This window comes from Dasypus novemcinctus, chromosome 2, assembly GCF_030445035.2.
Source record: "Dasypus novemcinctus isolate mDasNov1 chromosome 2, mDasNov1.1.hap2, whole genome shotgun sequence".
NCBI classification, from domain to species: domain Eukaryota; kingdom Metazoa; phylum Chordata; class Mammalia; order Cingulata; family Dasypodidae; genus Dasypus; species Dasypus novemcinctus.
In genome coordinates this window covers 190,808,207-190,823,954 of record NC_080674.1, presented here as the reverse complement: position 1 = coordinate 190,823,954, position 15,748 = coordinate 190,808,207, and the positions used below count along the sequence as shown (strand labels likewise).

General features: G+C 41.7%; 1 protein-coding gene across 2 annotated transcripts in view; it reads left to right on the top strand.

The window, feature by feature from the left end:
- Positions 1-15,748, top strand: part of RUFY1 (RUN and FYVE domain containing 1) — a 53,845-nt gene that overhangs the window by 1,672 nt on the left and 36,425 nt on the right. For both annotated transcript variants that reach the window (XM_023588340.2, XM_012524567.3), the window contains exons 2-4: positions 8,948-9,121; positions 10,309-10,426; positions 14,353-14,454. In XM_023588340.2, the coding sequence (XP_023444108.2) occupies positions 8,948-9,121; positions 10,309-10,426; positions 14,353-14,454 (394 nt within the window). The remainder of the gene's footprint in view (positions 1-8,947; positions 9,122-10,308; positions 10,427-14,352; positions 14,455-15,748) is intronic.

Sequence of the window (15,748 nt, the reverse complement as noted above, 5' to 3'; positions counted from 1 at the left end):
TCACAATAACCCTGTGTGATAGCTTAGGCTGGCTTCATGGGCGTGCAACCAGTGCACGCTTCCATCAGGGTAGGTTGCGCAGGGCCAGGCACTCAGAAGCGCCCCATGCTTGAAGTTCTTAAGAACTTCACTTTTGAATTTGTGTTTTGTAAGTGAAGTCCAATGGGACAAAGGAGCGAGCACCGGGGTCTTGGAGTCTGGCCCAAGGGTGGTCCCACCTCCCCCTGCCTGCTCTGGACAGCACAGCTACACGCCCCCATCCCCTGGCCCACATGGCCTCTCCCTCCCCCGTCCTTGCCCCTACCTTGGGGCCACTGCTGCCTAGGGAGGGTGTCAGGGTGGGGCAAGGTTTCCACTACCCTGCCCAAGATGCTGGCAGCACCACAGCAACATCAGGCCCGCAATTCAGCATGCCACCCCTCCCAGCCCCCACCCCTGTTCCAGACACCGACTGCATCCCTGTACAAAAGTTGTAATCCATTAGGGCCCTGGGAAGGGAGATGGGCTTCCCTGCCTCCAGCCAGGGCTCATATTTTGCACTGGGCCCTGCAAATGATGTAGCAGGCCCTGCCTTAGGTTAGGTGACGTTTTTATGCCTGCTTTGTAAAGAGGAAAACGGAATTAAAGAGATGTTCAGTTACTCAACCAAGTCACTTCGAAGTGGCAGAGCCAAGACTTGAACCCAAATAGTCTGCCTCTCCATCCCATGCTCTTAATCACATCACCCTGCTGCTTCTCTCTTAACTCAGAAGTCCAATGTCATAATATTAATAGATGCCATATGGATGTTTTAATTAATTCAAAGAAAGTATGAAGTCAGCAGTTGCCCCTCAGATCTGGCAAAAATTGCGAACATGATTTACAAAAGACTGAAAATGTGGGAAACTGCTGGGCTGTGCAGCAGCCCCAGAAAGTAACTAGGATTGGTAGCCAGCAGGTAGGACTGGAGGTGGATGGGGTAAAGGACATGATTGTGGGATAAGAGCTCAGAAAAGGTAGGTGGGGAGAATACAGCTGCTCCTTCATGCAAGGCCAAGGTGAGGTCAGCTCATTTCTCTCTCTTCCTGCAGTGTCCCAAAGCCTTTTATCTGCTTATACTAACAGTGAGATTTTTCCAGAGGGAGCAGGGAGGGAGCACAGAGATTGAAAGTGAGCAGCCCTCTTGCCAGATAACATTTTTTGGTGATATAGGCTCATGGAAAATGTTATGGAAAGTTGCAGAATGTTTTGAATGCTTGTTTTTAAATGTTATCCCCCATGAGAAGGTAACACACAGCTTGCCACCGTGGATTTTGTTGTCCATAGTTGTTTTGTTTGCTTTGTTTTGTTTTTACAAAGGTAATAAATGCACATGGCTTAAAAAAAAAAAAACATACAAAAAAAATGTTCAGTGTATAAAGTCCTCCTTCCCAGACTTTCACCCAGAAACTATCACCAGTAGAGTGTCTTTCAGAAATAGTCTATGCATACAGCACGTCCTTTTATTTCTACACACACACTTTTCACACAAGCAACAGGATATAATGTTGCACATCTTCCTTTTTTAAATGATGTCTTCCAAAGGATGAACAGCAAAACGTGCTTATTCATAAGATTTAGCATGCGAAGCACAGTATCTTTCACGTGGGTACAGGAGGAGGTGGTCTTGTCTTTTTAAATTTAAATCTGCCTTTATGTCTTTCCCTGCTCTCTTCCGTTTCTCAAGAACCCCCCACACCAGTGGTGCAGCTCCTGCCCAAAAAAAGCACAGTAACTTTTTCCTCCTGCACTCGGCTGAACTCCTTCAATTAGCCATTGAGATGAGAAGGAACACTCCTGAAAATTATCCAAGTGTAAAAAACATCCATCATCCTTATTAGTATGGATCGCACCATCCTGTGTTATAACCTCTTTCAAGACTAAACAGGGTTACTCGAAACTAAAAATCAAATCTATAAAGAATCTAGTCACTTCACTATAATTCCCAACCCACATGCAAAATCCCTAAAACCCATTCCCCTTCCTGAGTACTTATACCAAAGGTTACCAACCTGTAGCCCTTGGAGCTGTTTGTGGCTGGCAGTTGCGCTTTTTTCTGTCCTGTTTTACAGAATATAAGCATTCAAATAAATAAGCAAACATATATATATATATATTTTTTTTAAGCCAATCAGCAGGTTTTAGATGAAATTCCTGATCTCCAGATTCTGCGGAAAGCTCAGATCTGGCCTCTGACCAGCATTCACCCAGCAAGAGGGTGGCGCTCAGGAGGGGTTGAGCTCTTCCTCTGAAAGCTGCCCTCATTTATGTTATAGGCCCGACCTCGTTAGATAGCCAAGTTTGAGATCCCTGATCAGACCATGGATTCGTCCATTCAATAAGTGTAGAACTTTGTGACCCTGTTGTGTTGAGCTGTGATTAACAAAGCTTAGAGACAATAGCTTGGCCAAGGTCACAAAACTAGTAAGACTGAAAGAGATGGAATGGCCCAAAGGTCCTGCCAACTCTGATTTTCCGTGAATATAAATTGAGCACAAATGGGAACTGGTGACTCACAGAGCAGGGGGTGGATGAGTTGGCTACAGAACATAACCGTGTACCCAGAAATGTTGGTTAGAGCTGCTGCCACCCAACTCTGATTTTCAGGGACAGGGGTCGTCATACTTTCTGCTCATGTGACTCCCTAAAAACATCCATCCCCAACATTTAAAGTTGACATGAAATTCTTTGTCATAAATTTAAGGCTGCTCTGAATACATTTTCTGGCTTGTTAATATTGACTTTTTTTAACAATGATATTATTAAATGTTATCTAGTGAATATCTTCATGATGTGATAAGCACCATCATCCATCCTAAAAATGTGTTCTTTAAATTTGAAATTTTCATTTTCCCTTTTTTCCCTTAAACTCTAACTTCCAGTCTAGGCTACTCCCTCCCCCCGAATCATATCTTTTCTTGTTTTTTAAGATTTATTTACCCCCCCACACCATTCTTTTGTGCTCATGGTCCACTCTCTGTGTCCATTTGCCGTGTGTTCTTCTGTATCTGCTTCTCTTCTCTTTAGGTGACACCAGGAACCAATGCTAGGACGCTCTGAAATGGGAAAGAGGCACTCAATCTCTTGCACCACCTCAGCTCCCTGGTCTGGTGCATCTCTTATTGTTTTTCCTCTGTGTCTCTTTTTACTGCATCATCTTGCTGCTCCAGCTCTCCACATGGGCCAGCACTCCTGCACAGGCCAGCAGGCCATGCAAGTCAGCACTGCACGCAGGCCAGCAACCCACAAGGGCCAGCTCACCGTGCGGGCCAACTCGCCTTCACCAGGAGGCCCCAGGAATCAAACCCTGGGCCTCCTATGTGGTAGACAGGAGCCCAGTTGCTCGAGCCACATCTGCTTCCCCTCTTTTTTAACTTATTTTTAAAGATGCTTTATTTTTTTATATATATATTTTTAAAGATTTTTAAAATTTATTTCTCTCCCCTTCCCCACCCCCCAGTTGTCTGCTCTGTGTCAATTTGCTGTGTGTTCTTTTGTGACTGCTTCTGTCCTTATCAGTGGCACCAGGAATCTGTGTTTTTTTATTGCATCATCTTGTGTCACCTCTCCGTGTGTGCGGCACCATTCCTGGGCAGGCTGCACTTTCCTTCGTGCTGGGCGGCTCTCCTTACGGGGCGCACTCCTTGTGCATGGGGCTCCCCTACATGGGGGACACCCCTGCATGGCAGGGCACTTCTTGAGTGCATCAGCATTGCACATGGGCCAGCTCCACACAGGTCTAGGAGGCCCAGGGTTTGAACCACAGACCTCCCATGTGGTAGGCGGATGCCCTATCCATTGGACAAAGTCCGCTTCCCCAAAGATGCTTTATTTAGATCACATAAAAGTTAAATTGAAAATATAGGGGAATCCCATATACCCTGCCCCCTCCCCCCTTACACTTTCCCCCATTCACATATTTTTTTTTTAAAACCAATATATTTTTAAGATTTATTTTCTCCCTCCCCCATTGTTTGCACTTGCTGTATCTGTCCATCTTCTCTGTTTCTTTAGGAGGCACTGGAAACTGAACCCAGGATCGCCAATATGGGAGGGAGGTGCCTAATCACTTGAGCCACCTCTGTCCCTGCTTTGCTGCATCTCTCATTGTGCATTTCCTCCTGTGTTTCTTGTTGCACCATCTTACCGTGTCAGCTCGCCACGCCTGCCCATCAAGTCAACTTGCTGTTTGCTCATCTCCTTTGGGAGACACCGGGAACCTCTGCTTCCTGCTTTGTTATGTCTCTCATTGTTTTCCTTCTTGTGTCTCTTGTTGCATCATCTTGTTCTGTCAGCTTGCTGCGCCTGCCCGTCATACCAGCTTGCTGTCTTCTTTAGGAGATACAGGGAACCAAACCATGGACCTCCCATGTGGTAGGTGGGAGCTCAATCGCTTGAGCCACAGCCGTTTCCCACATCTTTCATTAGTGTAGTACATTTGTTACAGTTGATGAACAAATATTGAAACATTGCTACTCATCAGGGTCTATACATTATGGTTTATAATTTGCACTGCATAATTTTATAGGTTTTCACAAAATGTATAATGGCCTGAATCCATCATTGCAATGTCATGCAGAATAATTCCAAAGTCCCAAAAATGCCTCATGTGACATCTATTCTTCCCTCTCCCTCCCCTTGGAACCTCTGGTTTCCACTGTCTTTATATCAATGTTACAAGTTCTTCCATTACTAGAATAATGTTGTCTACTTTGGTTCATAGTTGGATTCCCCTTATATTTGTTCATTCCTCAATCTTGAGGATTTGGGGATGGTGAGGCCCACTCTGCTTCCGATTGAGAGGGGCCTTAATCCCATGGGGCAGATGGATGGAACTGTCTTGCTTACAGTTGCAGATGCTCTGATTTTTGGGATGGGTGTTATCCATCATCATCCTTTTGTTAGTTGTCCTGAGTGAGTCTGATGATCGGAGAGTAAATGTTGGCTGCAGCTCTACTGAGATTCAGGGCTCAACCGGCATATGAACAGATCAAAGATTTAAGTCTCTGGGACATATATTTAACAGGTGTAGTGCTAATTATAGGTTGAAATAAAAGGGGCAGAACCATGTGTAGGAAAATTATAAATGAGTCTAACTCTGATAGATTAGAGAGATGGGTTATCATATATTCCAAGGTAAGGCCCACCAACAGAGTGCCAACTTCCTGGGGTTGTCTGCCCTGCCCATGGTGTCTAGATGTCCCTACAGCCCTCAGAAGCACCCCTACTTGAGGCATTGTTTATTGAAGCAGTTAGTGAGATATACATAAATGTAACCTCTGGAACAACCTCCTGACTCACTTTGAAATCTCTTAGCCATAAAAACTCATTTGTATTTATATTTCCCCCTTTTGGTCAAGGTCTTTTTTCAGATACATCACTAGTTGGCACTTGGTAATAATCCCTTGGTGCCAGGGAGGCCCATCCCCGGAGTCATGTCCCATGCCAAGGGGAAGGCAGTGAGTTTATATGCTGGGTTTGGCTTAGAGGGGCCACATTTGAGTAGCAAGGAGGTTTTCAGGAGGTAACTCTTGGGCAATAGGTATTACTAGGCAAAGTTTAAATTTTATAAGAATAAGGTTCATAAGTAGAAGCATTAAAATCAAAGGCCTGGTGTATTTGTCTGTCCTTTTTTGCTAGGCACTGTCCATGTACTCTAGAGATTCTTGTCACTCTGTTAGAAAATGCAGCAGGACTCCCAGGACTGTAATATTTTGTTAATTAATATGTGGGTCTCAAGCCACTGAGATAATACCCATGACCACATGAACACATTCATATCCATAGAGACATGCCCCAGGTGCATCCTTTCCCACACATCCCCCCACCACTGACCCTGCACCAGTGGTCCTCCCCTGCCATAGTAGTAACTTTTCTGTAACCTAAAACCTCCACAAAAACAAAACCAATTTTTTTTTGCATTGTACCTTCCATAACTGTAAGATGTTATCTTTTATGTATACTGACAATTCTTCTGTATGTTCCAGAATCATTTCTTAATGGAGTAGATTTGGGTGTTTTAAAAAATCATATTGGTCATTCTCTCATACTTCTGAGCAAAAATCATGTAAATAAATGGAAATTTAATAAATTTTTTCTTGTGACTAAGGCTCTCGGTGTTTAAAAGCTTTTTCTTCTGGAATGAATTACCTTTAGAATTATTAGTAGTAAGACAATGGTCAAAGCAACGTAAATGTATCACAATTTTTATAAATATTATACAAGAATAAACTCATTGAAATGAGCTGAATGGTTTTTGCCATTTAGCATGTATCTGTAGATGAATATATGTGGTTTACTGCCAAAGTGTAACATGACTCAGCATCAAAATTATTGCAATTTTTAAAATCAATGTGATCCCTGAGAAACCTGGTTCACATAAATAAGAAATAGAAAGTTTTATTATAGCAGTGTTGCTCCAGTCTTTGAGCACCTTTCAAGTTATATGCCTTAGTCAAATCACATTGATCTTAATTTAAAAAAAAATTTTTTTTTAATTCAAAGCAAATAATTGAAAACCACCGGACTTGCAAAAGGATACAGCCTAGTCATTAAAGAAATTTCTCAACTTCTGGATGTTAATTTAAAAAAAAGTACTTACTAAGACTTATCAAATGACTATTAATTAAACTTGTTATTCTTTCACTTAGAAGCACCTTGTTTAACCCAGAATACTCAAAAATGGTTGGGGACACCTAAATATTGCATATTTCATCATACTTTCCTTTGCCAACACAGTATTTTTTGATTAAAAGGTTTATAATTTATTGTGTACTTCAAATACATTTTTATCAAAAACTTGGAGCTGCCATTTTGGCTCACTTAGCTAATGGAAATGACTACCAATTAATGGGACATACTAGGGATGAGTATTGACACAATAATTACATATATTTATATTTGAGGGCAAAAAACTTTTAAACTTTCTAGCTTTTTTTAGCATTTTAAATTTTGCTTTTTTTTTTCCACTGGGACGGTCATAAGAGGGAAACACTTTGACAATAATTGGAGGATGGAAGAGGTGAAAATCAAACGAAAATTGTCTTCACTCCCACCACCCATTCCATGTACCTGAAATGAGAATACCCAGCAGAAAGTAAGGACCACCCCATTCCCCCAAGACCAGGCTTCCTTAAGTACAATGAGGCAATGAGAGACTTGGAAACTTCATGTTTTGGGTGAGTTGCTTAATCTTTAAGGAAGGTTCCCCCTCCATTTTTTGTATTCTGTAACTTTCTATACGCCGAGTCAGTGCATAAAGAGGAAGATATGAGATAGGGACTGGAGTGTCTGTGAAACTTGAGGATCTGGATGTGGATTTCCTTAAAACATGTGGGTGTGCCTAGCTGTAAGCAAGACTTCCTGTTCATGTACTCTCTTGAAGACCACTATTATTTATAGAACTGGGCTAGATGTCTTCTTATACGTAAATATATTTACAGATTGCTTCTGTGGTTATCAGCCCATTCAGGCTTTACAGATTTTTATTTGCTTTGACAATCTTCCATTTCATTAACATTCTCAAATTGTAAATTTACATATAGGGTTTTCTCAAAACTTAAAAATAACTGTAGCTCCCCCATCCAAATACTGTCCCGCCTTTCCCTATGCACAACCAAGATGAAATGTTTAAGCCAGTTTTTCTCTCCCCCTCCCTTCTTAGGTTTTGCTGAGAGAAATTAGAATGTTTAGTCCTAAACTGTCACAATATTTACGTAATACCTTTGTTACAAATTCACAGTCGGAATGTTATCTCCCTTTTAGAGTTAACTATATACAGATATGCTGCGCTCCTTTTAACTATTTGTACGTCCATATTAATTAATGTCCATGAAATGAAGCACGGAAAGGGATTAATATCTAGGCAAACAATTCAACATTTAAGAGGATAAAAGGTTTAATAGGCAATTCGCAGAAGACATACAAGGAGGCAATAAATTTATGAAAACTTGCTTAACCTCACCTCATAGTAATCAGACAACTGAAAACTAAATCAATACGATCCCTCCTCCCCACCTCTAACTGGCAAGTTTGTAAAAAATTGACAGGTGGTGCGGGTGTGAAGGAACGCGCCCGCCGGCCCCGGAAAGGGCTGTTTTGGATCTAGGGTTAGTTTTCCTGCCAGGACTCTTAGTCTGGGGTCTAACTTTTTATTTTTCTAGAATGACAGCTTTCTGGGTTTGAGGCAACATTGGTTAGCACTTACCATGTATCCGGTATAGATCAGAGTCTTTTTTACTCTCAAAACAAAAGGATAAGTTCAATGGACTTTAAATAGAAACATAGCTAAGTTCATCTGATTCTACCGGTTTTCTTTTTTTTGAAGTGCGTTAAACTCGTAACGCGCAATAATTGTGCACAAAGGGACAACTGTGGCAACGAAGATTGGAGTCCAGAACTAAGGGAAGATATCTCCCGGCAAGAACCCGCCCGGAACAGCCGGACACAAGAGTAATCTCGGCAAGACGTAGCGGGGGCTGTGACGCTAGAGCGATTTACGTCGCGGTTAGAGAACGTAAAATGGCGCCCACCAGCCTCGTGGGCGTGGCCTTGGGCTGGGTTAGCCCAATAGGAAGGTCCGGGGACGGGGCACTTTCTCCGCACAGCCTCTTGGCTTCCCGTAGCTTGCGCGCTCTCATTGGTCAGAAATAGAATTCCGGGGTGGTCCGGGTGGCCAATCGCGGCGAGTCTTGGTAGAGCTGTTGTCCTAGCAACGCGCGGACCCGCCTAGGAGGGGACTCCAGGAGGGAGCCCGGCGGTTCTGTTCTGACTCCCGGCCGGCGCGGTGGGCTGAGCTCGGCCGGGGCTCCGTGACGTCCGCGCCGCGAGCAGGCCGCCTGGGCACCGCCGGACCCGTCTTGCCTCTCTTGCCCCGGCTGCCACCCGCATCGGCCCGCCAACCCAGCTGTCCCTGCTTCTGCCCCCGCAGCCTCCAAGAGCCAGATGATGGAGGAGCGCGTCAACCTGATGCACATGATGAAGCTCAGCATCAAGGTCCTGCTCCAGTCCGCCCTGAGCCTGGGCCGCAGCCTCGATGCGGACCACGCGCCCCTGCAGCAGTTCTTTGTAGTGATGGAGCACTGCCTCAAACACGGGCTGAAAGGTGAGCCTGAGTGAGTGTTCCGTAGTGTGGACCGTGGGCTAAGATTTATTCCTCTGCCAAACACAGTTCTGGGTGCCGGGATAACAGCAGCGTACCGAGCAAGGTCCCTGCCCTCAAGAAGCTGACGCTCTAGAGCAGCGCTGTCCGAGAGGAACAGAAGGCAGGATTGTATAAAGCAAAAAACACAAATGCAATTTTTAGTTGTCTAATTGCCACGTTGAAAAGAAGGAAAAAGAAACAGGTGAAATTAATGTTAATATACTTTAACCCGATAAAGCTTAAATATTATCATATTGACCTCTTTAGAAATCCACTGTACGTTTTATACTTACAGAACATCTCAACTAACTCAGGTCCTCACTCGCACCTGAGCTACTTTTCAAGTGTTCAGGAGCGCGTGTGGCTGCCGTGTTGGACAGCGCAGTTCTAGAGGAAGAGACAAAGGCAGAATCATAATTACAAACTGCTACTAACTGAAGAAACCGAAATGGGTTCAGCCTTTCAGCTAGGATGAGAGGGAAAGTGAAGCCTGAGCTGAGGCCTCAAGGAAAAGGAGTTAGCCTCCCAAAGATTTGAGGCAAAAACGTTCTTAGCCAAAGGAACAGACAAGTCCTTGAGTTGCGGGGGCTTGGTTTGAGGAAGACTTACCAGGTCACTGAGCTGCGCAGTGAGGGGGAGGAGCTGAATCAGTAGGTTCTTAGAGGCCATGGCAAGGAATTGGATGCTATTTCTAAATGTATTTGTAGAGTTTTAAGCAAGGAAGTAATGTGACTTGACTTATATTTGAAAGAACTTTAATAGATTGAGAACAGATTCTAAGATTGGGATGGAGACAGTATTAGAAGCAGGGAGACCAATTAGGAGGTTATTGCAGCAATACAGGTGAGAAATGGTGGTGATGAGTTGAGGAAATCAAGCACTGATTTATCATCAGGTAGGAGGGAGAAAAAGGAAGAATTCACAAGCCATGGTATGAGGCATGGTAGGTATATCAGAGAAACCCTGTTGCCAGAGGAGGAGAGAGCTGGTTTGTTACTTGACCTCTCTGCCAGGCCTCAAGGCTACAACAGAAGGATTAAGCAGTGGAGCTCTGCAGCTTTCACTTGGCTTTTAGGGGAAAAACTGGGGGCCCCTGAGGAGATTCTGCTGCCTCTTCTAATGAATAACTCTTTTGTTTTCCCTTTTAGTTAAGAAGAGTTTTATTGGCCAAAATAAATCTTTCTTTGGTCCTTTGGAGCTGGTGGAGAAACTTTGTCCAGAAGCATCAGATATAGCCACTAGTGTCAAAAATCTGCCAGAATTAAAGTGAGTGAGAAGTAGTTTCACTGATTTGATATTTGGGGAAAAACAAACAAGTAAACGAACAAAAACCTCCCTTCTATTTTGCCTATTTCTCAATTCCTTGCTGATGAAACTTTTTCTAATTTAAAACAAATCGTAGCAGGTTCCAACCCTACTTAGACTTTACTCCCAGTTCTGCTGCTCATTATCCACAAGATCTTGAGCAAGATTCACCCTGCTCTGAGCCTCAGTTTCCTTTTCTTTAAAATGGGGATAGTGATTCTTGCTTGCCACACAGGACTATTCTGAGCAACAAGTAGGTCGGGGGTGGGGGGTGTGTGAAAAACAACATTGTAAACCAAAGAGCAGTTAGAGAAATAAAAGGAATCACTGTTACACTCCTGGAATCACTGCTTTGGGTACATCTGGGCAGTTTTCTGCCCAGATTTTAGATTCCAGGACAAGGGGCACTTGCGAATGGACTGGGGCTCAGGAGTCATTTCCCATGTCTGAGTTTGTCTGTGGTACCCCCCTGCATAGACTGAAAATCAAAACCTGGACAGAACACAAATAAGGTGTCATCATGGAATCTGGCATTTAGTCCCCCTCAAGAATCTTGGGGCTGAGGGGAAAGAATTTTTGCAGCATCTCCTAGGTGGGACTGGACTGTTGAGCCTTTTTTTTCATTTGTTCCTTCTTTGCTGCCAGCCCATTCTCTCTTCAAACAATAAAATAATAAGCATCGCCATCTATGAAGGGCCACGTACATGCCGGGCATTGTGCTAAGGACATTTATTTTTCATTATTGCATTGACTTCTCCGCAACAATAGCTGTTGATATGCCATTTACAAGTGTGGAAACTGAGGCTCAGAGTGGTTAAGTAGCTTGCCCAAGGTCCCTCAGCAAGTGAGTGGTGGAGCCAGGAAGAGAACACAGGTCTCTTGGACTCTTGAAACCCATGATTTTCCCATTAAACTCCATTGCTGTCAAGCCCTTGTACATCCCCCTGAAGACTGGACTTAAGCCTTTTGTCCCCATGCCTGGGTCACCCTCTGGGCCTCCACCAGATATGTGTTAAAAAGTCTTTTGCACATGACAGCCTTCCAAATATTTATTTGGTGACCTCTCTCCTCGGCCTACTGAGTCTTCTGCCTTGTTTCTTTAGTTCTTTATATGATATGATTTCTAACTACCTTCCCATCCAACTCACTCCCTCAAAAGTAAAGCACCTAGCCAGAGTTTCCTAACCTTTTTTGTTCCACAAACCCGTTTGCCAGTCAGGTAAAAACCACAGACTCCTTACTAAGTCCACAATGTACGGTGTGTTATTTAATAAATATATCACACCCACAGCAACATGTCCCCACAAGAATAATGGTTTTTTGAATTTCAATTCAAGCCCACAGACCCCTTGTTAAGAACTCCTGACCTTGAGTGTTGTAGGGATTCAAAGTCTTGTTGTGCTAACTCAAAGCTCTCTGTGAGCTAAATCCACCACATCTGTTTTCTCATGAATCCTGTGGCTACCAAACAGGTGACAAGCTCAGGTAGGATAAATCCTCACGCTGCCAAAAAGTAAAATAAATGCACAAGTAGTTCCCTTCCCTTGGTGCCTCTAGAGGAGACATGGAGAGACCATGTGGGAAGAGCTGCTGTTTTACTTTGTAAAAACACACAGCATTTTTACTATTTCATTAAAAAGGAACAAAAGTTCTGAAATTTGTACAGAATTTTGGAAGTTATGACTCATGTTTTTTGTTTTAGGAAATTGTTTCAGTCTAAGGCAGTTTGAAACTTGCAAAATGAATTTTGCACTCCTTGTCTAATTGAGATTAAAAATTATCTTATATAATATGGCCGATCACCTAAACTTTGTCCGTGTTTTCAAGTCATTGCTTAATTGAACATGGCTTTATATAATAAATAGAATTTCAAATATTCACACTTAAGCCCAGACAAGTGTTCTCTCTCTCTTTTGAAAATTAAAATAACCTTCTTTAAAAACAATAATAATCCTCTTTTCTTATTGTTTAATTTTTAATTAGGAGGTAAAAATGTACAAAAACAAAAAACAAAGCTGACATAAAACTTTCATTATCTCACTCTCCAGCAAAAAACCTACTGATATCCTGGTCAGTATCCTTCCAGATTCTTCCGTGCATAGTCAGATAAGATTCTATTTTTATTTTATTCCCTCTCCCAGTAGCCTCATATTGCACTTGTTTCTGTGAAGGACAGTTTGGTGCTATCCACAAAAATCATAAAATACATCCACCCTTTGACCTAGCATCCTACTTCTAGGCATTTTATCCTAAAGAAGGATACATGCAAAATGATACATATACAGAATTATTTTATAGCAGCATTATTTGTAACAGCAGAAGATTAGAAACAACCTAGAGAACCTGTTAAATAAATTGGTTCATTCCTATAACAAAACACTCTGTAGCTGTAAAAAATGATTGCCGTCTTTGTGTACTGATAATGGATAGATTTTCAAGATAAATAGGGAAATAAACAAATTGTAGACCAGCATGTATAGTATGGTAATTTTTTTGTGGAAAGGGGACTTTTGTACTTGTTTCCATATGCTTAAAACGTTTTGGTCATTCATCAACCTTAACTAAGAAGAGAATATTAATATATGGGGAAGAGGGAAGTAGGAAGGTGGAGAAGAGTCAAAAGGGAGTTTTGCAACTGTTGGCCTTTTAAGACTTTTTGAACCAACTAGAGGTATTGCTGCTTATTTAAAAGGAAACAAAAATAAAACAATTTAAGTATTAAAATGTATAAAAAGTATTAAAACACTGTTTTGTAGCCTTATTTCCATTTAGTATTAGATTTAAAACTTTTTCCATGTCAAATTCACAACATCATTGTTTTCAGTGGCCAAACGGTTCTGTTGCACGGTGTGTTTAACCGCCTTTGGGCTTTGTGGTTGTCTTCAAATGCTCACGTTCACAAGCAGCGCTGCGGTGAACATCCCCGAACATTACAGTGTCTTTATGTCTGTCCCGAGTTACAGCCTTAGGATGTGTTATTAGGTGTAGAGTTTTGATACCTGATGTCATCTTTAGAAAAGATGTTACACCAGTTCACACTCCCAGCAGTGTGTGGCAGTGGCCATTTTTTCACATCACGCAATCATTAAATAACTTTTTCTTTGTACTTTATCCTTCTGCTGTGATTTAACAGTTTTTGTGTGCGTGTTCCAAAGCCTTTTGAATTAATGAAATTAGGTTAAGATAATTTCAGAAGCCCAGCTTCTGAAATCACTGAGGTCCGTTTCACCCTGGGGTAATACCACGGCTCAGAGAGCTTCCTTTTCTGCAGATGATTGATACACATTCCCCTTACACTTCCTTGGATGTTACAAAATGCAGTTTACTCTGCTGGAACAGAACTTTTTTTTTCTTTTTCTTGAACAGTTTTAGGTCTGCAATTAGGAGGGTTTTGTCTTCTTGAATGTTTAATGAGGAGAAAAACAGACTTTTTCAAAACCGTACCTTTGAGCTAAGGCCTTAGAAGGTTTATGAGACTTCAACACTTTAACAGGCAATGACTATGTTTTATATTAGGCTTTTTGAAAGAATGTGTATTCACTATACAAATTTTACCCAATTGTTCCTGACTCCCTGGGAAAAGTTGTGAAGCTGCACAAAGTTTTATCTAATTGTATTTGTTCCAGAAGTCAGATTTTTTTCCTTTTGTATTGAAATAAAAGATACACACACCTGCTACACTCATGGTGCAAAATTCAAACAGTACAAAAGGTACATAGTTTTCTTGGCCATCCCCAGCAGTGTCCCTCCCCAGCATAAAAGCAACTCTTCTTTAACAATATACTCTCTATTTACAAGCTTGTGTATGAGCCTTGTAGGCGCTCTGGCTAAATTGAGATTATTTTCTTTGTTGTTATGTAGCAACAGTTTATCTGTTTTAATTCTAGGACAGCTGTGGGAAGAGGAAGAGCTTGGCTTTATCTTGCACTCATGCAAAAGAAACTGGCAGATTATCTGAAAGTGCTTACAGACAATAAACATCTCTTAAGGTATATTATCACCTACCTTGGCTTATGACAGCTTTGTAAATAATTAGAAAATAACTCTGTAGATCATTTTAATTAAAGCAAAAGCATGTAATTTTATTTAAATCATTACCAATCTTAAGCAGTCTGTGGCTTAGTTTTAAAATAGCAGTATTTCATTTTTTGACCTCTGATATCTGAAAGTCATTATAAATGAAGATTCATGTGGCATTTCAAAATGAAAAGTGCTTAAATGTTTTTTTCATTTTTAAAGAAGTTTTAGGTTAAATAAAAGTTACATTGAAAATATGGGGGGATTCCCATGCACCCCACCTCCTCCCCCTCTCACACTTTCACCCAGTAACAGCATCTTTCATTAGCGTGGTGCATTTGTTTACCATTGATGAACAAATATGGAGGCATTGCTGCTACCCATGGTCTGTGGTTTACACTGTGGATTACACTTTGCAGCACACAATTTTATAGGTTTTGACAAAACGTGTAATGACCTTTATCTGTCATTGCAATACTGTGCATATCAATTCTAATGTCCAAAAAATGCCCCATATGACACCTGTTCTTCCCTCTCCCTCCCCTCGGAAGCTCTGTGACTGCTGTCTTTGTATCAGTGTTACAGGGTCGTCCATTGCTAGAATAATAAGTCTACTTTGGTCCATAGTTGCATCCCCCTCTTATGTTTGTTCATTCCTCAGTATTGAGGATTTGAGGATGGTGAGGCTGACTCTGCTTAGGACTGAGAGCGCACTCAGATCCCATGGGGCAGGTGTTTGGAACTGTCTTGCTTGCAGTAGAAGACACTCCTTGTTTTTTGGGATGGGTGTTGTCCATCATCATCCTTTTGTAGTTGTCCTGGGCGAGTGCAGTGAACTGGAGAGTAGGTGTTGGCTGCAACTCTTCTGAGATTCAGGCCTCAATGGCAAATGAACAGACCAAAGATTTAAGTCTCTGGGACATATATTTAATGGGTATAGTGTCATTTTGAAGATAATTCTTCAAAGATATCAATACTTAGGAACAGGCACTTAAAGCCTGTTCCATTAAGTTTTAAAGAAATACTATTTATTAGATTGGATGATAATAGGAAAAATGACTTTAGAACTAGGTGCGGTAGGTAATTTTAAGGTATTTTTTTGTAAGAGAACATACCTAAATTACCTATTTTAGGATTCCATATCCAGCTTGTAAAATGTTGTTATCTCTAAATATCAGTAAAGACTTAAAGTGGTTAACACTATTTATTACCATGTAATCAAACATAATCATTATAAACGGAATTTTCTTAGGACAATGAGAATTT